Source organism: Stigmatopora nigra, chromosome 19 (genome assembly GCF_051989575.1).
Source record: "Stigmatopora nigra isolate UIUO_SnigA chromosome 19, RoL_Snig_1.1, whole genome shotgun sequence".
Classification (NCBI taxonomy): Eukaryota; Metazoa; Chordata; class Actinopteri; order Syngnathiformes; family Syngnathidae; genus Stigmatopora; species Stigmatopora nigra.
The window spans coordinates 4,161,825-4,187,291 of NC_135526.1; the positions used below are offsets into that span (position 1 = coordinate 4,161,825).

Sequence of the window (25,467 nt, forward strand, 5' to 3'; positions counted from 1 at the left end):
TAGCTTATACACAGAAGCGGCTAATATGCAAGAAAATACAGTACTATACCTTTTCTTTTTGGAGGACTGTGAGGGAGGACATGCCAGTCTGCCTGATCCATTGTTACTTATTGTTGGTTCTGATTTTCAGCTTTTAACTCATTTGCTATTGTGTGCTTAACACGCATTTTGTATTAAAACATTCTACAAAAAAAACAGTGCTTGTTTTTTTTTGTGTGTGATCAGGATTTATTTTTAAGTGTGAGGAGTCAATGGAGTAGGAAATACACATTAATAAATATCCAGGAAAGTAGCAACTACACCAGAAACTTGAATCATAAACATGCATTAAAAACCTTTGGAGAATTTGTGGAAAGTGTTTTATAGAGGACTTTCAGTGTTTGCTTATCACAAGTGTGTGGCAGGAGCAAACAGTGAAGATGTGTCTCACATAAATGTCATTCAGACAACAGGCCTACACTATAGGCAGTCTTAACATGCAGGAGGTAGAAGTATCAGGGGAAAAATACCTTTGAAGGTGGCATTGTTTGTTCTAAATGTAACTGTCAGATAAACAAAGTCTTGCTTTTGTGTTATCTTGCCTTTTTTCTTATTGCAGAATTAAATATGACACCAGAATGTTAGACAAAAAGATAATAAATAATATGAATGTTTTTTCTTAATTATCCAACATAAAAGTTGAGCAAAAGTTGTTAAAGTTCTTTGGCTGGAAAGGGATTACGTGCTGAGATGGTTAGGATCAGGGTTGACCTAGAATAGGCTCACAAGCAGCTGGACAATTTAAGTCCCCCCCAAACAATAAATAGATTCCAACTGAGAACAGCGTGATCTTCATATTTGATTTAAAGTGTAGAATGAGACTGAAAGGTGTTTCTATCATCTCAGGCCAAATTATTGGTACTAAAAACAGTTTAAAAAAACAACTAATAGATGGAACTGGATGTTTAGATTCAGATCAACACTAACTTGCTGCGGCTGAGTGGTTAGCACGTCGGTCTCACAGTGGGGGATATGGATTCAAATCCGGGTCGGTCCATTTGTGTGGATTTTGCATTTTCTGCCCGGGCCTATGTGGATTTTCTCCAGGGTTCTACGGGTTCCTCCCACATTCCAAAGACATGCATGGTAGTAGGCTGATTGGACACTCTAAATTGCCCCTGAGATAGGCTCTAGCACCCCTCGCGACCCCAATGAGGATAAAGCGGTTTAGAAAGTGAGAGATGAGACACTTAGTAGTGATGTCCCAATCCCGTACGATTGAAAATGATTGGATCAGATCGTAATTTGAGAAAAAAGCCTTTGGACATCTGTAGTACTCCATGATGACAATAATACATACAAAATATCACTTTTATTTAAACCCAATTGAAGCGCTCGTCCTTCCAGCCAAAAAAGGACTCCATTAAAAAGACAACCACGTGAACGCAAACAACATTCTTTTCTTTAACAAATACTGATGACTTATCCAAATTTAGACTTTGCTCATGAGTACAATTTTATTTTGTAAGCCCCGCTCATACCAGAAGTGGATTGATGTTGAAGTCCGTTTACACGCTCAAGTGGGGAGTGACACGCTCCTACCTTAGACATGCAAACAAAAACTCTTTTAAACTTTACTATAGAAAACTGCTTATTTACATTGATTTAAAACGAAGGATCGCTTATATTTGCAAGTGAATCGTCCACTTTTACAGGCCTGCCTTTGCATTCTTGGATGAATGTTCCCGATCCAGCGGAATATACACAAGCGACTGGACGCTAGAATCAGATATGTAGATACATGACGAATTGTGTGTGCAAACATGGCGAGGATCCGGGTGGAACAGGACATGTCGCTTTTGTGAACTGCATATGGATCCATTTTCCTTTTTCTTGGCGTGATTACAAATGTACTATAATATACTGCACAATAGTGTTGTGTTGGGGTACTGCGTGGAGCTAGCCAATGCTAGATGTTGACGGCTTGGAATAAAAGGATCACTAAAAGGCATTGGAGGTAAGTATCTTAAATCATATATGAAAAATATATATATTTTGGCCAGTCGATGTGATTTTTTTGTTGAGGATCTTCATAGTTTGATTGTTTTTTTTTAATTAACTTAAACATAAACAAAATGCCCCCTGTACCGCGATCTATTCCATTTAACTGCTATTTTTTGATTGAGCGACAGATCTATATGAGTCAATTCAAAAATAAACATGAAATATCCTTTGGGGATGGTGTATGTTTTTTTGTGAGCCCGGGGTGCTGGAGCCTATCGCAGCTGACCAGCCGATCGCAGGGACCAAGGAGACGGACAAGCATACACACTCATACCCATACCTTGGTGCAATTTAGGATGTCCAATCAACCTACCACGCATGCTTTTGCAATGTGGGAGGAAACCGGAGTACCCGGAGGAAAACCACGCAGTTTGCAGAACTCCACGAAATTGGACGTGACCTGTATTTGAACCCAGGACCCCATAGCTGTGAGGCCGACTCCCTAACCACTCTGTCCTCTCTATCGAGCATTTAATGCCACAGAGTTCAAGCTGCGCAATGTTGTTAAAATGACATGAGGTTGTATTGCATGTGGTGTCTTTTTAGTCATTTTTGCTTCTAAACAACTTTATTCTGTGCCTAACTCTAAAATTTGATCTTTTCTTATTTTTTTAGGTCGGATTGATTTATTCATCAGAACCTACTTCTTGTGGCAACACCCACGAATGTAACCGCAGTAGTGAACTGCTTGGAAGAAAACAGAAAAAGCAGCAGCATTCTTCATGGTCATGGGCTGACTAGTCAGGCCATAGAGGACATGTTATAAACTACAGCTCAAACATAACACAACCATGACTGTTTGTTCATCGACATGCAAGATATTCCGCAGGGTGAAGTATGTTTTCCTGCTGCTTCTCACCCTGTCTATGCTAGCATGGTTTTCCATGTTCTCTGGTGGCAGCGTAAAATCTGAACTGGCTCCTTCAGCGGCAACCTCATCTTCCATTAAACTTGAAACCAGGCAGGATGAAGCGAACTCTGGAACGACAACGGCAGTCCGCCTTATAACGCCAACACCCATTGTAGAATGTCCTAAACAGTCGCCTCTGTTACGTAAGTGAACCTCCCACTTTTGATTTAAGAGCTGTTTACTTTTACATTAATTGCATTGGTGTGCTGAAAATGGGGGGTAAATATGTTAGTACTGACACCATAATTTTTGAATGAAATGACCAGCAGGCAAGCTAGCAAATTGTAATTTGCCTTTGAATTTGGATTCCACAGAGGGAGGAGTGAAGCTGAAGTTTGAGCCTTTCTTAAAACTGAAGGATGCAGAGGACGAGAACAAGCAAGTAGCAGAAGGCCGGTACCAGCCTTCCACCTGTTTGGCTAGGCAAAGCGTCGCCATTCTCATTCCCCATCGCAACCGAGAGCGACACCTCCTCTACCTGCTGTACCACTTGCACCCCTTCTTACAGAGGCAGCAACTCCACTATGCTGTTTACGTCATCCAACAGGTACCTACTAGCATCACTAACAGAATCCATTATACAGAACACTTTTTTTTTACACTGTCTTTTTTCTTTTCAATAGGCTGGTAATGCCATTTTTAATCGTGCCAAATTGCTGAATGTGGGATATTTGGAGGCCCTTAAAGACTACAGTTGGGACTGTTTCATTTTCCATGATGTGGATTTGGTTCCTGAAAATGATAAAAATCTCTACCGCTGTGATAAGCAACCCAAACATCTGGTGGTTGGACGGAATGCCACTGGATACAAGTAAATTTTAAAGTCTATTTTTTTTTGGATGGGATTTGTTAAGTGTGCTGATCATACTAAGCTACCCAGGGTCTAACACAATTGCATTTTCTTTGCCAGGCTTCATTATAAAGGTTACTTTGGAGGAGTCACGGCCTTGAGCAGAGAGCAATTCCGTAAAGTCAATGGATTTGCAAACACCTACTGGGGCTGGGGTGGGGAAGATGACGACCTACGCATCAGGTGAAAAAAATGGTTTTAACCAGATTTGGTTTCGGAAATACAAAAAAAAACATGATTTCATTCAATTTAATGTTAAAAAAATAATGTCTTGCATTCGCACTCTCAGGGTGGAGCTACAGCATATGAAAATTGTGCGTCCACCGGCTGACATCGCACGCTACACGATGGTGTTTCACAAACGTGACAGCGGCAATGAAGTCAACAAAGACAGGTGGGTTATTTGTGTCCTGTCTTCTATTGACATTTTTTTTCCTAATTGTTCTGTTATCCCCCCCCCCCTATCTAGAATGAAGCTGCTAAGACGGACAAGATTAGTTTGGAAAAAGGATGGACTAAACAGCTGCAAATATAAGACAATATCAGTAGATAGGCTTCCTCTCTATATCAATGTGACTGTAGACATTGGGAAGGCGTAGAGCTGAGACAGGGAATTCAAGGATTAAGTAGGATCAAATCTGTTAATAATTCCATCCATGTCAAATTGACTTCTGTGGCAACAAAAGTGATCTTAAATGTTGTGTATTTAATGCAACACGGTCTAGTTCGACATTTGTCAGGGTCTTTTATCATGCATTCCTATTCATTTCTATTGCAGGACTTGGCACTTTGTGGGTTTGAACTGACTGAATGTGAAATTATTTTTTTTCAACTAGTTTTTTTGGCATTTCAAGTCTACATTTTTCAATATTTGTATGTCATAAAAAGTAGCAGGAATTAGACATTGGGATTGCTGTCCAAAAAGCAAAGCTTTGTCATTATCGCAAGACTGAATAGAACAGTATGTCCAATGAAAAATATCCTCAAATATATAAATACATATGTTTCTTTCATTTTAATATTAAATCTAATGTATATTGTAATTAGAGAAACTTTATACATACACAATCTTGAGGTTCTATTGTGTTTCAAGACTATAAGTGCTCTTAATTATTTCATTATATTCTGAATAGGTAACATTCAGACTATTATTTTTGTTGTGCAATGGAAATGTACTTGGAATATGAAATATGGATTGATTTTCAGTTGAATTACATCAATATATCTATTTAACTTGAGGATACCATTCAATAGTCGTTAGTCAAGGTTTTTTCTTTTCTTTTAAGTGCTCTTGTAGGATTTGGGTGATGCGCTAAATCTATGGCGGTTCTCGGATAAATATACTGTTGGTAATTACTATTTTTATTGTTAAAATAGCTAATATGCCTTTACTGCCTTTTCTTAGAAGATTTAGTCCAGCCAAGATCATGACACTAAAAAGATGGGATTTTTATGTTACATTTCATTTTTAAAAAGGGCCTACTGTTCTTGGTTTGCGGGAAAATGCAATTTTTACGTAAGTGTCTTATTTTCTTTATTATATGATCAATGCAAACAGCCTCTGATTATTTAATATACAATAAGTAGCAATGCATAATTGTTAGGAATGAGATTTGAGATCCACAAATCAATTTGTTGGCTTTTTGTTTTTTACAACTTGGGTGTTTTATGTTCATGTGATTATTTCTTCAATTCATGGGTTGATGATAAAGTACTTGATCTGGAGAGAAAAAGAATATTTGTGACACATGATAAATCCTGAATGGCTGATTTTGCTAAATTTATTGTAGCTTAAATTTATGCTTCCTAGTTTCATTATCCAGCACATTAGAGAATGGCACTGGTGGATGTGTTGTATTTTGAGTTTTGGGAAAAGATGTCACTGAAATTTACATTTCAAATGGTGGGAAAATGTATAATAAACTATTCTTTTCTCATTGGTACAGGCTTATCGGAGTATTTTTTATGGAAAATTCAACCTCAAATCACATTCTTGAAATAAGAAATAACTATATTAGTGCTGTAACAATTAATTGTTGAAATTGAATAATTCAATTTTAAGAAGCTTCCAATTCCATTTTGCTACATAGATGATTTATTTAATTAGAGTGGTGGTTTGAGCAATTTTAGCTTCAATTCATGTGCAAGTCAAATTAAATGTTCTTGCAAGTCTAAATTTTGTTTCTCAGTTTACATCTCCCAAAATGACTTTGCACTACATTAAATGTTTATCTGATTACTCAATTAATCAAACTATTTAAACGACAGCTTTATCATTTACTTAATCCAGGGGAAAGGGAACCTATGGCTGAGGAGCCACATGTGGCTGTTTTGATGAGTGCATATGGCTCGGAGTTAAAATATGTAGTGTACTTTAAAAGTGGTAAAATTACAATAGAATTCGCACATTTTCGTGTATTTTAACTTTTGAATTGTGAGTATGGCTCTCAAGGATTAACATTTGAAAATAAGAATTGTTTATGGATCAATCTCTTTCGAAAAGGTCACCGACCCCTGACTTAATCCATAACTGCAGTGATACCTGTGCACTTAGTGTAATGTATGAGTCTGACCACTGAGTGGCAGAAGGAACAAGGTTTCCTATCCTGCAAAGACAAGAATTAATTCAATACACTATACCAACTTTATTTTAAACTAAAATTCTGGCTTTTAAAAGAGGGGTCATTTAATTTGTGGGGCACCTATTATATAATAATACACGTAGAATACAATTTGGACTTGTAGATTTTTGCTTCTGTGAAAAGACAGAGTAAAGGCCGTGTGGGAGACTTTCACGTCAACACCACAAAAATAGGATGTCATAGCGGAACATATTTTCCGCACGCTCTTAGGTTTCAGAAGATAAACAATGCAACAACAAAAAATGAGTATAGTGACCTCTGCAATGAAGGCTGTTGGTGATTGGTTGAACTCACCTCTTGGGTTTTCTTTGCCTTTTTTTAACAAGGCGAAGAGAAAGAGGGATGTCACAGGCTTTGTATGAGTAGAATGATGTCATGTCCTCTTCCTATGTGGTGTAGAAAGAATCTTTGTCTTCCAGAGGCCAGGCCTGGTCATCAAGCTCACATGTGACACTCGCAAACACACTGTAAAAACAGCCACCATGTTGTCCAATGTGAACTGGGAGTCAAATATGATTTAACAAGCTGTAGAGAGAGCTTTAAGAGCTCCAACTATCGATCAAATAACCATTTTTAATTTTTTTCTGTGGTTTTATAACACAGAAACAATTTTTTTTTATGAATAGAAATCTTAACTTAGACAAGAAGGACTTAGAAAACAAATGTACAAATTATATCGTCCTGTTATCATCATATGACTCAAGAGTTCATTTAAGATATCAATATTATCTGTTTTGTTCTTTTTTTTTTGGCCCAATGAGCCACATATTGTGGGAAAAAAATATATCAGAGGAGAAGACTAAAAGTTACTATGAATTGGATTCACATTCTAAGTTATTTTTAGCAACATTTACACATTTCGGCGACTTAAGTCAGTAGCCAAAGCTTGGTTTTTATTCAAGCCATGTTTAAATAACCCAGTCATAGATTAGAAGGGATCCTGATGGATTTTCTGCTTCAATTCTCAACACATTGCCCTTTGAAATCCAATTGAGTAAATCATTGTGGTTGATGGTCCCGTCGCAGCGCGTGCATTGCAGTCTTAGAAACCAATTTCTAAGTTATGACTTTTGGGGAAAGATTAAGCATACAGCTGAGAGATGTCAAACCTTATAATATGGAATTTGGGATTGCGGGTGTGTAATTTTCCCTGTGAAAACCACTTAGTCAATCATGGCAACCAGCAAATACACCATAGTGAAGTGGTGACATTGACTTTAGATATGTGAAGAATTAGGAGAGAAAGTTTTGCTTAGGTAGGAGACCCGTCATTCCAATACAAAATGCATGAAATAAGAACCATGTGTCCATCTCCACACCCTAACACCCCCCCATCCATCCCCCCATTTCCCATCTGTGCCCTTCAAGCCCTCACTTGAGTCACCTCCCACTTCCCTCCTTCCTTCAGAACCCCTCTGTTTGTGTTTTCCACCCTAGGCCTTCGCACAGGAAATTGTATACACTGGGAGCATTCACAAGTGTAGATGGCAGCCATCCCATATTCATTTAAGGAACGTGAAGAAAATTAAATAGAGATACAACTAGAAGAATGATAGAAATCAGTCAAACTCTGGATTTCTTCAAATTTGTGCCACATGGCGGCCTCGGGTTCAAACACAGCACTCAAACATCTTGAAGGGAAATGAGATTATAAATAGAACGCTGTGGAGATGATTGGCCTCCCTTGTATTCGTCGGCACTGCTTTAAGAGGAGTCAGTGAAGAAGGAGGCTGGGAATGAAGCAAAGGAGGAGGAGGAGGAGATAGAAAGGAGTAGAGAGGACTGGCCAGCGGAAGGGGGAAAAAAATCGCAACAACAGGAAATGGAGTTGATTCTAACGCTGTTTCTGCAAGTCCTTCACAGATAAAGCGGCCGGCTGCCACGTCCTTGCAAACCAAATGTGTGGCCGTATCGTTGCCGGGGGAGAAATGCCAGTCCAAAAGTTTCAACGTTTAAACAAGTGACGTCACTTCTGCTCCTCAGCTTCCAGCCGGGCGCTCAGTCAAAATGTGAACGGATGCAGCACATTTGGGAGAAGATCGCCGGCTACTCCACACGGCTGCTTTTTGATCCTCGAGCTCACCCTTGCTCGGGGTCATATGGATTCATCGTTGCGTTTACAAGGAGCTGCTAATCGTTGGGATTTCTAACTGGAACCACATGAAGAAAAAAGGGACCAAGCAGAAGTCCAAGACGACAGGAAGTGAAAATGCCTTCGGCTGTGACCTGACGGAACATCTTCAGAACTCCGGACAAGATGGTAACCACTCATTTTATTTCTTGTACAGACAATTTCACTTGTATAAAAGTTGTGCTGGTCGTTCAACACGTTTGTAACTTGTCATATCCCAACAAAATGCCATGAAATACAGTTTCCAAGTGACCGACATTTGTTCATTGGCTACATACCACGTGATTTGTGACTATTCAATTGTTTTACATTATAGTTGCCATTCATTTACCTATTGGCTGGAGTCACTGGTCATTTGTGATGTTTGGGTGTGGCTGTTTCATTTTTTTTTTCTTTTTTAAACTCAATTGCTTCCAGTGAGGGAGCGTCACTATTAGTCGGAGTCTGGGCCTCGCTCCTGCCTACAGGAAAGGAGAAACACAAAGAACAAGATGGTCAATTATTCCTACATGTGACTTATGTTGTTGATATGATCATCTATTCATCACTATTTTTCTTTGATTACGATTTGTAAGTCAAAAAAATCCAACTCTAGGGGAGTATGCGTGAAGTAAAAGGCAGACGATAGAAAAGAAACTAACAGGAAAAAAACGTTGAATGTAACTTTAATATGACGGCATTGAAGGGGGATTCGTGTTCACAATGCAAGGCGTGGAATTCGGTCCAGGAAGTGAGGGAGGGGGTTCGGTAATGCCGATATCCACTTCAGTCATAGATATGGGTAGCCGCTTTTTGCTTGTTTGTTCAATAGTTGACGGTACGCTTCACAGATAAGTAAGTTGGAGACCTTCAACTTTGGATCTTTTCGCAAAAAAATAACAAATAAAATAAAAAACCAACAACAAAAATGCTTAACTATGTTAGTGGGCCATTTCCTGACTTGGTAATGGATTTGGGACATGCGATTGTCAATGAAAAGAAATAAAAATGAAATAAAGAAATTAAAATGCGTTAGGGTTTTGATGCTCATCTGGTTCATTAAAAATAAAAATATAATATATTGTTATTTATACTATACTACTATATACTACGATATATATTATATTACTATATATCTGCATATTTTCATAATAATCAGTTGTGGTATCATGCTGATAGGAGGTCATTCATAATTAAATTATGACATTACAGCTTACTCTGATTGAATGAATTCAGGGAATTGCCCTCACTACCATTTAGCTCATTTATGTTGAAATATTTCTCTGGCTACGTTTTTGGTTTTACAGTCATTCTCTGAATGCATCTATTTTGGATTTCTTCATATGTCTATTATAAAAGATACAGTGTGTTTTTTGAATACAATTTCAAAGAATACTACTCTGATGACCACGCCACACAATCTAGATTAAATTAGATTTAAATGTTATTCTTCCCGTACTCGGGGAAATTCACTTTGTGGCAGTAACAAGAAGGTGAAAACATAGATAGAAAAGATTTAAAACTAAAGAAAAAAAATCAAAAAACTGAAAATTAGAAAGAATGGATGGTAGTAGTGTACAATATACCCACTCGATAGTGACATATTTGATATTTATTCAATTATGATCCTAAATCACCTAAATTTTGTCTGAGAAAATCCAAAGTTGTTCACCAATGTAAAATGTCCTTAATATAGAATAAATAAAAGAAATAAGAATTCAAGCTGACACATTAAAGATAACTCCTTAAGGAAGAAACATGACTCACACTGACTCAGTTTTAAGATATAATATTGGACCAAAAACTTGGCAAAGCTGATGGGGCCTTCCAGTAACGACAACAACTATATTCGCACAAATAGATGGATGCCTAGACAGCGGCTAAATGTGTCCCTGCCTTGACTTCTGGATGAAAAAAACAGGCGATATAAATCAAAAACGCCAAACTGGTCATTGTCTAAGTTTTCCCCCACAGGCACGCAAGCAACAGTCCAATCAATGTGAACATACTGGAAGACTCTTTGTGCCACAAATGAGGGATGACAAGTAACATCTAAAAATAACTGGTTGAATATCTTCACAGCAAGATACATGGAAGTGAGGGCGTAGTTCAATGTTAGAATATAGTCTGCTGGAAAAGGCAGAGCACAAATTACATGGGTATGAACTACAATACTGTTCCCATTTAGAAAAGCTAGGGATTATATTATTGGTTAAATGTATTTAGACAATGCATCAAAATATTTGGGATTTTCTGATCATATGTATGGATGATATTGACGATCTACTTTACAGGACTGTTTTCATTGAAAATGTTTTATGCAAACCATTAAAATATTCATGTCTATGGAGCATCAATATTTTGAGCAAACTTTACTTTTGGATTTGATGTGGAATGAATGAATAAAACATGTTATGGTGCCATTCAAATAGGGGAAAAAATCTGTAAAGTGAGGGTTTTATATTTGAGTTTAGAAAGTTAAAAGCAAAGTTTGAAGTCATACAAATAAAAAAAAAATATATTGCATGAATGCTAAGACTGAATAGACTGCCAGACATTGTTAAAGCTGCTCAGCAGGAGATATGGCACTGTGTATAACTATATTTTATTTGGTCATAAATGGTCTAATAAGCTCCAACAGTTTATCAAATTCATCTCGATACACTTTTAAATGTTTTTTTTAAAAGTAATTTGGCTCAGTATTTAACAATTCTCCTTAAAAAGATGTGGAATGATCACATTTTTCACACTGCTAAAAGCCATTTTTGTTCTATTTTAGAGTACTTGAATATTGCACAATATTGAGCATATATGGTTAACGTCAAATGGTCAATGATATTCCCATCAATATTATTGATGAAAATGTTTGCGTATGTATTGGCCACTTAAGCACAGAAAATTGCACCGGTCACTGGTAGCCCTTTTCTATTAGAGGAAATGTCGTAAGTAATACTCGCTACAAGGGTTGGGTGTGTCAACCTTCCTCTGAAACAAACAAACCATTTTTAACTTCCTGTCAAAGGCCACCTACAATCAGCAACCCTAAAAGGAAGAGAAAACAAGCCCATACCACTACCATGTACTAAATTGCCTTTGACTTTGTGAGATTAAAATGAATATTTTCTACACTTAAGTCCCTCAGGTTCTACAGAAATGTGCAGAGTTCATCGAGAAACATGGGATTGTGCATGGGATCTACAGATTGTCAGGGGTCACCTCAAACATTCAACGGCTCAGGTATACTTTGCTTTTTTCACCCCTCATCTCATTCTAATATCATTATCCCACAAGCAGTTTACTAGAGCGCGATGAGCCCTTCAATGTCATTTATCTGATGAGTATGTGTCTGTCTGTGTGAGTGCAGACAGGAATTCAGCGCTGAGGCGTGCCCTGACCTTACAAAGGAAGTGTACCTACAGGACATCCACTGTGTGGGTTCCTTATGCAAGCTTTACTTCAGAGAGCTACCGAATCCTCTGCTCACATATGAGCTGTACAGCAAATTCACTGTAAGTTTGCCACACTGTTCCTTTACAGAGCATTGACTGTGTCAAGTTAATTTAAGGTATATACTCACCTATCTTGTTTGATGTGGACCAATCCTAAAAAGTGCATGATGCATTCTATTTAAAGAAAATGGCAGGCTGGTGTGCAAACAGCTTGATTGAAAGTTGATCTGGGTTTGTTTGGCTTCCGTAGCCATCGGCATTATGGGAAAATGTTATTTGGTTAGCATGAAAGTCAATGATTAGCAGGGAAAATACAGGGATGGGTAAACTGGTCCTCGAGAGCCACTGTGGGTGCAGGTTTTTATTTCAACTGATCCAGCACAGACAGTTTAATCAATGAGATTTCTGCAGAAAACAAGAAGCACCTGACTGCAATCTACTGATTGCACTTGTAGGATACCAGATTGGTGAAAAGGTATCTTCTCTATGGGAAATCAAAATTATGCTAGAAAATACATGTGAAAATTCTAATACATTTAAAATGTTCAGCATTAGAATGAAAGAAAAAGGCTTGTGATGCACATTGGAGCTCTATGATGTCTTAAAATTTGTATTTTGCTTGTTAAACCATGCAGATGACTTGCATAATGATTGAATGATGTTTGCATATGTGTGGGTTTGTTGTCAAATCCTCAGACTGTTTTTAAAAATTGCAAAGAAAAGGAACCACATAAAACCATAACAGATACTTTGTATTTTGGAAAGCAAATTATGGACTTTTCTGGTGGGAATACGCCCTAACTTTTCAAGGGTGCCAATACTTTATGTCAAGTTACAACGTGTCAGCTTTCCAGACTGTTTTTTTTTGTGTTTGATTTGGCATTAATAAATGCATTTGAACACAGTTAGGAATTTCTTTATAGGAAAGACTATAAAGTATGTATCTATCAACCTGTTTTTTTTTTTATTACCATTTTTTTCCTTTGGAAGTTTGCCATCCAACATGCTGCCAAAAACATAAAAGACCATAAAACTGCAATATATCTTTCTCAAACATGACTAAAAAATCTAAAAAACATGTTCAAACCTGTTTTTTGTATTTCTTTTATTTAACTCAACACAATTGTTGTGCAATAAGCTTTTTTTTTACGTTTCCCAAGTGCCCTTGTCCTGCTAGGCGGTTGACTTTTCTCACACAAGCTCAAGAATTCACTTCATGCTCCAAATAAAGTGGAGAATGAAATAAAAACATGACATTTATTTTACATGCAGGAAGTGGCCTCAGTGTGTGGCGATCATGAAAGACTTGTACACATTCAAAAGACTGTTAAGGAATTGCCGACCCCCCACTTCAGGTGAACTACAGCACTTAATGTCATTTCATACTTCATTTACTGTAACACAGTGTTGTAAAAGATGAAAGATTGAGTGTTTCTGAACTGCCTTTAGGACCTTGGAGTACCTCAGCAAGCATTTGGCCCGCCTCGCTACTTTAAGTGCCCAGACAAACATGCACACACGCAATCTGGCTTTAGTTTGGGCCCCTAATCTATTGAGGTGAGTTCTACTAAATACAAAAAGAACAATTAGATCTTGACCTACGATTGCCAAAATGTCTGATTTATTTTCACAGATCCAAAACAATAGAAGCCGCATCTGGTAATGGAGACATGGCTTTTCAGGAAGTGCGAATACAACAGTCAGTGGTGGAGTTTATTCTCAACCACACCGAGCAGATCTTTAACAATGACCCTACGCAAATAAAATCCAAAGAAGGTAGAACATTCATCTATTGCAATCAGGTTTTGAAAGTAGTCGGGAAATTGTGACATATTGTACTTGTACAGGGTCAGGTTTTATGTGCGGGGAGAAATATGCCACCCTCCCCATTGGCAGTCAGTGCGGGCAAATGAAACTGATGAGTTTGGAAGAAGCCCAAGCTCGCTCTTTAAGTCCAAATCATCCCCTGCACAAAGAACGCCAACGGGAGAACAGTCTTCCTGATACCAGCACCGCCACACTCTACCACACCGTTATAGAGTTGGACAGCAAGTACGAAACTGTTTACTATGAGAAAAATCTCTATGGTGATGAAGGAGAATAAACCAACTGTCTCTAGAAGTACTCTATTTAGAAAAACTCCATTTTTTTTTACTTTCAGGAGAAAACTTACTGGAAAATCTAAAAAATGGAGATCAATCTTCAACTTGGGACGATCAGTGGACTCCAAAGGAAAACTCAGCCGAAATGGAAGTGTGTTTATTAGAGCCCCAGGATTAACAGGCAAGTTATCATGAAACTGTAATGGACAACGTGTTAATAAACAATATCAATAGCAGACAGCTATGGGGGCACTTTGCCAACATAATTTCATTGACACTAAGACCAATAACATTTTGCATTTTGTCCTCAGAAAAGGCATCTCTTCGATCATCCAGGAGCATGGAGTCACTATGCTCCCTGCCAACAGGTAAAATCTTTACCAATTGAAATCACACTCATGGTGCGTGTCTTAAAAATAGTACTTTGACATCCTGCTGTTCACAGATGATGACAGAACTGGAAAAAGTCCATCAGGCGGACAAAGCAGTATTTTTGTTCCGGGCGTCAAATCAAGAACACTGGGATCTGATTCACTTTATGACTTGAGTGAAGATGAGCAAAATTGGGAGTTAAAAGGGAAAAAAGCCGGAGGAAGCACAGGCGGTCGGAAATCCGGGTTGAGCCAAAAGGGCAGCTTATCGGGGGCTTCGGCAACCCCTCAAAGAACACTTCCGGAGCAGCTCAAGGTGTTCAAGGGAGATGAGCTGAGCGGCAATAAACCTACATCTCCTAAAAGCAGAAGGATGCTGTACTCGGGTTCCTCCTCCTCCACCAGTTCATCTCGACCTTCCTTTCCCGGGAGCTTCTTTCCGCTGGAGTCGTCACCGAGGCACCAGCGTAGAGCCGTCAACATATCGGAGCCTTTCGCTGTGTCGGTGCCCCTGCGTGTGTCGGCCGTTATCAGCTCAAACAGCACGCCTTGCAGAGGGCTTGCCAAGGATAGGATGACAGCGGCAACACTGAAACCTTGCAAAGAGACTTCAAACCAGATTGGTGGTGGAAAAAGCAACACTGGTTCTATAGTGGAGCCTGACAACAGAGATGGAACGGAGAAGAAACAAACTGAGAGAGTCTCGAATGCAATTCCAAAGGGTAAGAGCTTCTTCCTTGAATAGATTAAAAAATGTATGTTGCTTGACAACTACAATCTACAAAATACGATTTTTAGCTCATCCAGGTTGAAACTAGAATGCTCTTTTGTAATCCGAAAAGTCACACAGGACTCAAATCTGGTTGTTGGGAGATGGATTGAAAGCACATATATAGTTTTGTGATGCCTCTGAATTTGAAATGGTTCGAATCCAATTGCAACACTTAAAATAGTGTGAACAGTCAGCCCGGAAAATCCGATTTCAGCAGGAATTCCACTCGTATCAGCTATAGCTGCGGTTTGAATGCATTCTTAGACTCCATTGCGTAGGATATATATGGAGAACTACAAGTTACCAATAAGAAAATGTGCTTTGTCCACAGGTAAAACCAGAGAATTCCTCCAGGATGAGATAGTAAAATTGGAAGAGATTTCAATTGTGAATGAAGGCACGTCTGAAATACTCTTTAGTGGGCAACAACTGGAAAATAAGCCTATCCCTTCTCAACAGGTGAACCATTTGTTCTTGCTGGGCTGTTTAAAGTCTTTGAATATTTTTATTTGATTGCATGCAATGACTGTGTTTATTTTCTCCATCATTTCAGAATAAGGAATCAACAAGCATCACAAAGCAGCTTTTGCATGACGTCCATCAGCAGTTGAAAGCAACTGAACCTAAAATTAACATATTGGATAAGACTTGTGATGCCATCTTACCTTGCCAAAACAAAAGGTTAACCATGGATGTAAAGTCAAAAAGGAGCCGCAGCTCTCCATCGCTTTCAGTATTTTGCAAAGATCAGTCTTCCAACTCCTATCTCAATGATCATCTTAACATTTCTAGGTCTGAATATACTGTGAAACAACCATCAGAGTCAGACATATTATTTTCTCTCTATAAAAGTGATGTTTGGATCAAAGAAAGCAGAAACACTGTTAAATCTGTTCTAGAAGAAACTGACATGAAACAGCCTATATCTCTAAAAATTCCTTCCTTGACTAAAGCACATACCCAAGAGGACCAAGTTACTTTAACTAGTGACTCTCAATTTGTCGGAGGTGCTAACCCAGGACAATTAAAAGAACATGAAAGACCTAAAAAAGACCAAAAACAAATTCCTGAAGATCTCTCAAGGTTTTCCACATGTCTGAAGGAGAGACCAAATTCTCTGGACCTGCTGATTCAGGAAGATGATGAAGGATTAGCTGGAAATACTGAAGAGCTAGACCTAGTGGAATCATGGGAAGACCTCAGCGCCAGCAACAAGTGGGTCACCAGTCCGCTGCACTCGCCCGATATCGAAGAATTGTTTAAGCAGCAATTGTCATTCAGCTCCCAATCCTTAACTCTCATCTCAGACGAGGATCGGACTTTGTTTTCTTCATGCATTGGTAAACAATCAAAAAGATTAGCCTTGGCAAAGACCTCAACAGCAAACATTCCCCAATTTTCCAAAAGCAAATATGAAACTAAATTGACCCAGTTGCCGTCTATGCCAGCAAGTCTTAACACCAGTAACGGAACACAAGCTCCGACTGGCAAAAGCGGAACAAAAAAACTGAAAACACCGCAACACTTTTATAGACAAATGTCTCACGAATCTGCCTTGCCAGAAAAAAGAGAAGAACATCACCCTATCAAACACAGACCGTACTCCCTTAACCTGGACTTGGGACCCCGATGCATAAGGGACATTTCTAATCAACAAATCCGTCCTTCAACCAAATTTTCGTCCTATACGAGGAGTCTTTCAGAGACCGTAAACAATGGACTCCTCTCCGAATTGGACTTGTTCTTGAATGATAGCCAGGCATCTCTAAGACGAAATTCTGCCCCGGTCAGCGTAGCATCGGTCCGGACCGCCTTCATGATTAAAACATGCAAAGCCAAAGCTGTCCCAGTCGTCCCCCCGAAAGTGCAGTATAGTCAAATACCTCCCTCCAAACAAGTAAGTGACACTGACACAGAGAAGGAAGACACAGAATGTCCTCCAGCTACTCCAGAGAAAACCCATGTAGGACCTCCCTCTGGGAAGGAGGAGTTAGAGAATAAGGAACCTGCAGCCCAACAACAATCACAACCAAAAGTTCAGAAACAAGCAGATAACGTGACGACGGCAAGCGCAATGGAAGCACCAGTCATCACCAGGCGACATGCCCCAAGTCTTGAAGTGTTTGTCGACTGTCCCAGACCCAACAGAGGAAACATTTTGCAAAAGTCGTCCTTCAGGAACCGGCAGAGACCCCAGAGTCTGATACTCTTCAGTCCTCCTTTTCCCATCATGGATTACCCGCCAGTGGTTGACGACGGCAAACTTCTGTCAATCAAGAGCGTGCACGAGCAATCGGCTGTGAAAGAGCCGTCAGGGGAGGGCGTTGCTCTCCAAAATAAAATGACCATTCCAAAGACTGGTCAGAGACTAGAAACATCAACCAGCTGCTTCTATCAACCGCAAAGGAGATCAATGATTTTTGAGAGCAGGAATCATAGACAGATAGAATAAAAATCCAGACTCGCTGAATGTAAATGATTTACTGAGACACGTGTTGTAAATCACAGTAAAGTATTTTATAAAGAGCTATATCGGGGGTTGGAAATGTCTTAAATTAAGATACAACATTCATGAAGTATTTAAGAGAAATATTGTACATGTCCCAGGTCTTTTAGGCCATGATTCACTGAAGGAGCGTTTTTGAATGGCAATAGAGTGGCGAAATATGTTTTAATCTGGCCTATGAATGGTGTCATTTGCAGCTATTTTAACACTAACAATAACGATTTTGAGAACATAAGTAAAACTAGTGAGAATCAGCTTCGGATTATCATTCAGTTAGTTGCAATGTACTTTGTTTCTTATTTTATGAACTTGAAAACCAATGAAGGTTACATCAACTGGAGGAATATTTCTTCAAGGCTCAGTTGTGTAATTGCCATACAAACAAGTCACATGTTCTGAGTCTCTGTGTACTTACTGTCAGAAAAAGTCACCTTCTATGTCCATTCCCAAGGCCTAGTTCTATTTATAAATACATTCTATTTGTAAAAAAAAAAAAGTACAGCATGACGGGATAAAACTAACAATTTGAATTGAAGATGTCAGTATTGTGACATGAAGTCAACTTTAAACAAGGAATTCAAATATACAGTATTTTGTATTCACCTGTAATAAATGTCCTATTTAAAAGGAAATACAGTTTTGTGATATACAAATAGTCTGCCGGGTAATAACCTAAAAAAAAACTTTACATTTGATTTAGTTTCTTAATATTTTTGCATCTCTTTATTTGACAAAGATCTTAAATCAGCTTGTTGGCGAGGAAAAAAGATGATTTGTTTTTCTATCGGAGTCGTTTTTTTGTTTTTGTTTTTTAATTGACAAATGGATCGATAATGTATCTGAGTAAAGTCTACTGGCGGCATCTGGAAAATGTTTTATTTGTTGTTTATGTGTAAAGAGACTGTGTTTTTTTACTTGTCTAAATATCTTGGAAGACTCTACACATTGCGCTGACCATGGTGGTTTTATATTACGCTGTTTTTACATGTTTGAATTTGCTTAAAAACATCACTTGAAAAAGTGCTTGTCAGGAGAACTTTTCTACAACAAACAACAAAGAATTTCAGAATAAAGAGTTCTTTAAATGGTGTGGTGTTTTCACATATTTTAAAATACAAGAAACAAACTTGGTTTGCGGAGATTTTAGATTTAACTGAAGCCATAATGACGGACCGGCGCGTTGAGTGGTTAGCGTGTCTGCCTTGCAGATTTGGGGTCCTATGTTAAAATCTAGGTTGGTCCACCTGTGAGGAGTAGGCGTTTTCTCCCCGGCCCTTCGTGGGTTTTTTCTGGGTACTCTGGTATCCTCCCACTTACCAAAACATTCATTTTATTTGAACCGTGAAGAGGGACGGTCTGTGAGTTCTCATCTTTTGTTCCATTGGCCGTGTTAGACGTGGAATCTATTTGGACTTAAATTATGACAGTTTGGTATGGAGAGTACCCAAAGTACAGATTGAAAAAATATTTGAGGGTCCTCAAGCTCACTCGGGCCTTGTTGAAAGGGCTTTTATTCATAAGTGAATTGTTTGTATCCTATAAAACAGTCATACAGTGTACATTTTAGTATTGCTTTTGTACAAAACAAAAGACTATTTTAGGTGTATATTTCCAACGTGTTCAATTTATCAAACACATCTTGAAACCAGATTGACGTGGAGTCTTAAAAGCAGAGGAAAGGTCAAGAAAGTCATACCAACAATTAACATGACTCAATCAACCCCTGATTGGTCCCTACAACTATGTATGTACATCAAACAGCAAGCTAAGACCATTCTTTATTCTCCCCTCCATTTAGATGCTAGAGCAGTACAAGTACACAGGAACATAATTATTATTACTACAAAACAGCCGCAGATGTATAAGTGGTGCAATACAAGAAGTAAATAACCCAGCATCACAATGCAAATAACTCATAATGCATTTATCTATCCATATAAGAAGAGACACTAAGTATAAAACTGAAGTAGATTTAAGTGGTATGGTGTTATGAGTAAAAATAACAAAACAGTTTCTTTATCCTGTAGTTTAGTGCATGTTGTGAATCTATTTGAAAACATCAATTTGTTTTTTCTTTACCAGTAGATGACGCCCATGAGCCAGACTGCAGGAGACCAAAAGCAAGTCATAGTAAAGTCCAGCTGGACGCACATGGATCATTGTATGCATCTGTGTGTTTATGCAGTTGTGCACTCAAAGTTACAACTCTTAAAAGTCAATAAATACACGGCAAAATGTTTCTATTCACATTTGATCTTTATCCAAAACCAGATGCACTAAGACCATATTCATGCGTAAAAATCTGATTAATTTATATGATTGACATATTCAATAGTAAACAAAAAGTTAGTTTTTAATCAACTCCATAGCCAATAATTTCAAACCCACTGTGAAAATGTGCTTTTATTTTGTAAAGGGCTACAGTATATAAAGTTTGAATCTGTCTTTACTGGTTCCAGTACTCACGTTAAATGGTTTAATGAAGCAGAAAGCAGCCAAACGCGTAAAAAGGAGCAGCATCAACCAGCGTGTATAGTTGGACGCTTGAAGAGGTCACTTCCATGTCTACGTCAGTTCATTATTTGTCGACCTCTGACACGGCTTTTAAAAGCATGGGCCAAATTAAAAAGGCGCATTCTGAGCACCCTGAAAAAAGGCAAAGCAAAGCTTGGTTGCGCGCGTTGAATATTCAATGAAGAAAAGGGGGGTGACGAGGGAGAAGAGAAGTGAAGTGAAGTGAAGCTGCGTGCCAGTCCTTCATCTTACATTACTGATTATCCGTTAAACAGATTAAATGCAGCTGAATAGGTTCAAATGTTGCAGCAAGGATGCACCGGAGACTTAGAAAGGCCTCCAGTTTCCTTTTTCGGACACCTGGCTGCATCTCTACGAGAGCTTATGCTTGAAAATTGTGCAAAAAAGCAACGAGGGGAGCCAGTTTAGGAATGTCCAAAACATGCAAAATTGCTAACTATAAATTTAGTCTGTGCAACGAATGTCACCAACAAGCTGGGTGTGTTGGTTTCTCATTGATTCATAGTGTAATTTATTTCAAAACAACGATTATAAACGATAAATAATGTCATTTTTTTAGAATTTGAGTCAATGTATTCAAAGTATAAGAACATAGGATTCAATTGAATATTTTTTTGTGTGGATATAAACATTTTTTTAAGTTTTGTGAGTGTGGGAATAAACGCAGGATAAAGCAATCCATCTAGGTGGTTAAATAGTTGTTAAATGTTTAAATGTATAAATCAAGATTGTTTTTTTTATGTTTGTTTACACGCCAGGCTGTTTATTTAAGAGTGTGTAAAAGTTTGCAAGCGTGCAGCAGGCGTAGAAAAAAGCAAGCAAGCAAGCAAGCAAGCCGTGCACGCTCTCATTGAGAAGCCACGTGTCCGTTTGCAAAGCCTCTCCAACTTAACCACCTCCTTTGTACCACTAACCCACATCGGCAGCGTCCCTCCACATAAAGGGATTTGCAATTTCAAGATATTTCAGCTTAAATGTTTTTGACAGTTCCCTCGCTTTTACTTCGGCTTGGTTATTTTAACTGTGCCAAATGGGTCACCTTGGGTTGCTGTGTGCGCGCAAAGGGCTTTTGCGCGCATTCAGCCTGAATTTTTTCCAACTTTCCTTGACGGGGAAACCAGCTGCTGGTCGTGAAAAGACGGCTTATTAATTGTCCTTTGTCATGCAGAATTGCTTGATTTCTAAAGAAACGTACAAAGGCTCTTTTTCAGGATTCAAGTATTTTGTTTCGTGCGTATTTTCCAACCATCGAATCAGCTGCAGCGCTGCGCCCGTCTACCAGACTCTCAGGTACCGACTGCCTGCTCCTTTTGTCCCCTTTTAATGCTGTTGTAAATCGGGCAGACTGATTTGTTACAAGCCCCTCTTTTAATCTGATAGAGAAGAGACATGTCAAAGGAAAGCCGTAAATAAAAAATTAGCCCGGATAAAGACAAGGGCGAGTCTGCTAGATGGGCGCCTGTTGACTCAAGCGGCTCTCCAGCGTCGGGGGAGCCCTCTCGTCAGCCCCAACCGAGGTTACGTCCACAATCCCCCTTTATTCCTTTTGGAGAGGAAAAAAAGACGCCCTGCTCCTTTTTTTTGCTTCAATGAATTGATCGCCACAAAATTAAGAATAAATAAATTAAGCATTTGGAGCACCGGCCTCCCCCTGGGTAGGGGCAGGACGCCTATAGCCCGAGGCTATTCAGCACATAAAAAAGGCTGCTTTAAAATGGGGCTATATGATGCAATTAAGAAAATAGTCTAATCCCATATCTTCACAAATGCTAATATATTTCACCGTTTTGTCCAAATGCTTAAGTGAACTATTAAAGGGAAGTTGAAAAGCGAAACTTAACAAACAAAAAGGGACATGGATGCAAATGCATGCCAGGCATTTTAGAATGGCCTGTTTTGTGCTATTTTGCCCCCTTTGAAACCTCTACGATATGTTTAGAATGAGGTGCATAAGATTTAAAGAGTATTCAGCGTAATACGATCAGTTTAAAGACCGATTGTTAAAGTGGGGGACAAATGGGTCGGTGCGTAAAAAAAGAAAGAAAAGAAACAGGCCAATTCAAGTGTATGGACAGACAATTTATTACATTTATTTATTATAATACCCATATTTACAAATCATTGTTTTTTTCATCACCTCTCGATTTCATCTGGGAAATAAATCAAATGTTTGGGAATACACAGTACATCTTTTATTATCATTATTTCTGATTTGAGCTCATTTTTCAACATCCAAATTCGGTCAATAAATAGCATTATCGGATCAAAAATCTGACCAATATAATGCTTATGCATTCTATAAAGCTTTCAATCCACCTGCCAGAGCTCATAAAAGTGACAATAAACTTGACCACACTTGTGGTGCGTTCAATGCACAACAATAAGGGTCACGGACACCAAGCCGTGTCTTTTCATTGAATTACATGCTAGATCGATATCTTAAGTATATGCACACTAAATTATGCGCGTTTATTCACTCACGGCGATGATTAACTCATGCAGTCACACGAGACTTATCCAAAGAGCTAATGAATGAGTGAGTAGCGATCAAATCTGCTTTCAAATTCCCCCACGGGAGAAAAGACCAATAGATTTATGACCTCAGCCTTGATAACGACCTCATATTTCATTTATCATGCTGAAATTAAGCCCAATTGTGTAGATGCAATTCTATTTAGTCCTCATAAGAGGATACAATACGATAAACCAGCATATTAAATGGACACTCTTTATTAAAAGTGAGCATAAAATGTGCATTTCCATGATATTTAATTGCCAGAGAACATTAAATTACGTATTGAAATCATATTTGAACCTTGCCTATCGTTTTATATACTATTGTTTTGTAGTAAAAATGTAAAAGAGCAACTCTAAGCAGTACGTTTAATTTTGGCTCAAGTACACGCGCGCAGCCAAGTGCGCACAAAAAGACCACCGAGAAACATGTACGGCTCAGAAATATTTTATTTCAACATTTTTAAATAAATAAATATGTTTGCAATGGCATTGAATAAGACACTTGATGCCTAGCTAAAAAACTGCAACTTTGTTTCAACTTCCATATCAATATCCAAATAAGAATAGGGCAAATCTATACTTTTTTTTTTACCTTTCTTTACAAACCCAACTGAGGCTTTCGGCAAAATGTTTTCTTTTCAGAAAGAAGAAAAAACTACACAGAAAACGTACAACGTGTATACATAATGATACAATAGTTCAGGACAATTCCCTGATTAAATATTCTCTTTGTATATATGTACAGACGTGGAAAAGTCTTTTTGGCTTCATGAAAAACAATCGGTCCATGACGGGACTTCAAGGGGACACGGACAGGTCCACGTCCTCCTTTTCGGAGAAGGACGAGGGGGACACGGGCATGTCGTCCTCTTCTTCCTCTGAGCACCTGGCTGCCGATGAGCATTTGCAGGCACCAGACGCAGTCCGCGGACCCCCAGGACCGCTCTTGCCCTCCTTTTTGTGCTTCACCCTACGATTCTGGAACCAGATCTTCACCTGTTTCTCGGACAGGTTGAGGTAGGTGGCGATCTCGATGCGCCTGAGCCTGGACAGGTACATATTGGAGGTAAACTCTCGCTCCAGCTCCAAAAGTTGCGTGCTGGTGAATGCTGTGCGCATGCGTTTGCTGCTCTGGAGTTTGCCGTTGGCGTTTTCTGCACGACCAAAAAGTTTAAAAAAAAAACAAGCAGACGTTTAGCTCACAATAGTGCCATGCGCGAGAAATAGGGAGGAAAGTTTGCAGTGGGACAGCAAAACTCACCTATGGAGATGCAGTGGTACTGACGTGGGTCCGGGAGCGTGTAGGCGGCCTGGTACACGGCGGCCCCGTGTCCCAAGTTGATGCCGTTGGACGAGGCGTGTTGCCTGGACAGGGGAGAGTGGCAGTACTGCGAGCCGAAGGCTGGAAAGGAGGCTTTGAGGAGCGGCAACGCGGGTGGAGAAGGGTGAAGCTGGCTGGCCGCCATGCACAGCGGGCAGAAGCATAGCAGACCGGCCTTCCGGGAGTGGCATGCACCCGGCAACCCGTGCGGGTGGTGACCGGGGCCGGGCGAGTGCACCGCGTAGGGGAAAAGAGGCGTGCTGTTCTCGCTGCCCTTGTCGGTGGCCTCTCTCAAAATCAACGAATCCACCAGAAAGGACCTCGGCATGGTTGCGGAGAGGGTGGAAACGGTGACGGTACAAGGTAGCCTCGGAGCACAAGGTAGCCTCGGAGCGTGGTCGCGCGTGGAAGCGTGGACAGCGAAGTGGTGCTGAAGGCGAGCCGTGGAGCTCCTTAAATAGGCTTCGCACATGTGACGGTTACGCTGCAAAGCGAGCGAGAGTCCTCAATAGCGTTTTGTGCTTTCCCACTGCACGCTTCCCCATTATTTCACTTGTTAACTAAATGAACTGCATAATGTAGTCTATTCTTGTCAGCCCCACCCACGCCGCGAGAGGCGGCACTGGCCCATTCCCACTTCTATCATCACTCCTATTTTTTTTTAAATTGTAAAACACACTTTGTATTTCCAGCATTGGGATTGGATCAATGAAAATACATTACTTTATCCAAATGGTATAACTTTTGCAGCAAACCTAGCACAAAGTGATGGAGCAGAATGATGCTTTAGTTGTTGTTTTTAAAACAAATTTAAAACCAAATTTGTGTACACACGCAACAGCTGAATGTAAAGTGTATGCAAACCAATTTAGGGTTAATGTGTCATTTCTGGGCACAAAAAGGGACAAGTCATTGCCTGAAGGCAGTTGTGTTAAAGAGCAGTGATTAATTCCTTTGCTCGGGCCCCCACCGAGCTGGGGGTGCATGGAGGAGGGAGGGGTGGTTGGTTTGGAAGAATATGTAAAAATAACCAGGTTTTCATTCGGCGGCCCTTTATTGAATGTCATTGTGGAGGGTTTCAATGAGGGAGAAAGAGAGTCGAATTAAAGTGTGTGACAGCGGCGGATAGACGCAACAAAGGCGACTCTGTCATGGAGCCGCGCGGCCTCGCCTTGCGCTCTCATTCAATTAGCTAATAGGAAAACATTTTCTTTCACTTTAAAGCTCTGTGAACAACACCTTCAAAGAAGTTTTACCCAACACAATAACGCACATGAGCATTTTTAAAATCATTAAAGTCTAAAATGTGCAGGACCATGAAGAGTCAGGTTCAATAATC

General features: G+C 39.4%; 3 protein-coding genes and 1 long non-coding RNA gene across 5 annotated transcripts; 2 read left to right on the plus strand and 2 right to left on the minus strand.

Annotated features, from left to right (window-relative positions):
* Positions 1-1,510: 1,510 nt before the first annotated feature.
* Positions 1,511-4,647, plus strand: b4galt4 (UDP-Gal:betaGlcNAc beta 1,4- galactosyltransferase, polypeptide 4). Its single transcript, XM_077741355.1, has 7 exons — positions 1,511-1,996; positions 2,659-3,096; positions 3,268-3,500; positions 3,577-3,764; positions 3,864-3,986; positions 4,093-4,197; positions 4,273-4,647. Exons 2-7 carry the CDS (start codon positions 2,835-2,837, stop codon positions 4,400-4,402), a joined length of 1,041 nt encoding a protein of 346 aa, XP_077597481.1. The 5' UTR covers positions 1,511-1,996; positions 2,659-2,834; the 3' UTR covers positions 4,403-4,647.
* Positions 4,648-6,743: 2,096 nt separating this feature from the next.
* Positions 6,744-12,392, minus strand: LOC144213019 (uncharacterized). Its single transcript, XR_013329864.1, has 3 exons — positions 12,133-12,392; positions 8,908-9,037; positions 6,744-6,910 (listed from the first exon to the last, which is right to left on the minus strand). It is a non-coding gene; the product is annotated as an uncharacterized LOC144213019 (long non-coding RNA).
* arhgap31 (Rho GTPase activating protein 31) lies at positions 8,244-18,844 on the plus strand. 2 transcript variants are annotated; one of them, XR_013329863.1, is made up of 13 exons: positions 8,244-8,705; positions 11,690-11,792; positions 11,920-12,064; positions 13,277-13,359; positions 13,454-13,561; positions 13,638-13,780; positions 13,852-14,056; positions 14,166-14,287; positions 14,418-14,474; positions 14,552-15,199; positions 15,581-15,708; positions 15,803-18,080; positions 18,253-18,844. XR_013329863.1 is itself a non-coding variant. In XM_077741255.1 (12 exons), exons 1-12 carry the CDS (start codon positions 8,606-8,608, stop codon positions 17,699-17,701), a joined length of 3,741 nt encoding a protein of 1,246 aa, XP_077597381.1. In that variant the 5' UTR covers positions 8,244-8,605; the 3' UTR covers positions 17,702-18,844. The 2 variants fall into 2 exon arrangements, 1 of the variants encoding a protein (XP_077597381.1); XM_077741255.1 differs by having other exon boundaries at positions 15,803-18,844.
* A 4,392-nt stretch (positions 18,845-23,236) lies between these two features.
* gsx1 (GS homeobox 1) lies at positions 23,237-24,666 on the minus strand. Its single transcript, XM_077740889.1, has 2 exons — positions 24,069-24,666; positions 23,237-23,961 (listed from the first exon to the last, which is right to left on the minus strand). Exons 1-2 carry the CDS (start codon positions 24,598-24,600, stop codon positions 23,606-23,608), a joined length of 888 nt encoding a protein of 295 aa, XP_077597015.1. The 5' UTR covers positions 24,601-24,666; the 3' UTR covers positions 23,237-23,605.
* Positions 24,667-25,467: the final 801 nt, after the last annotated feature.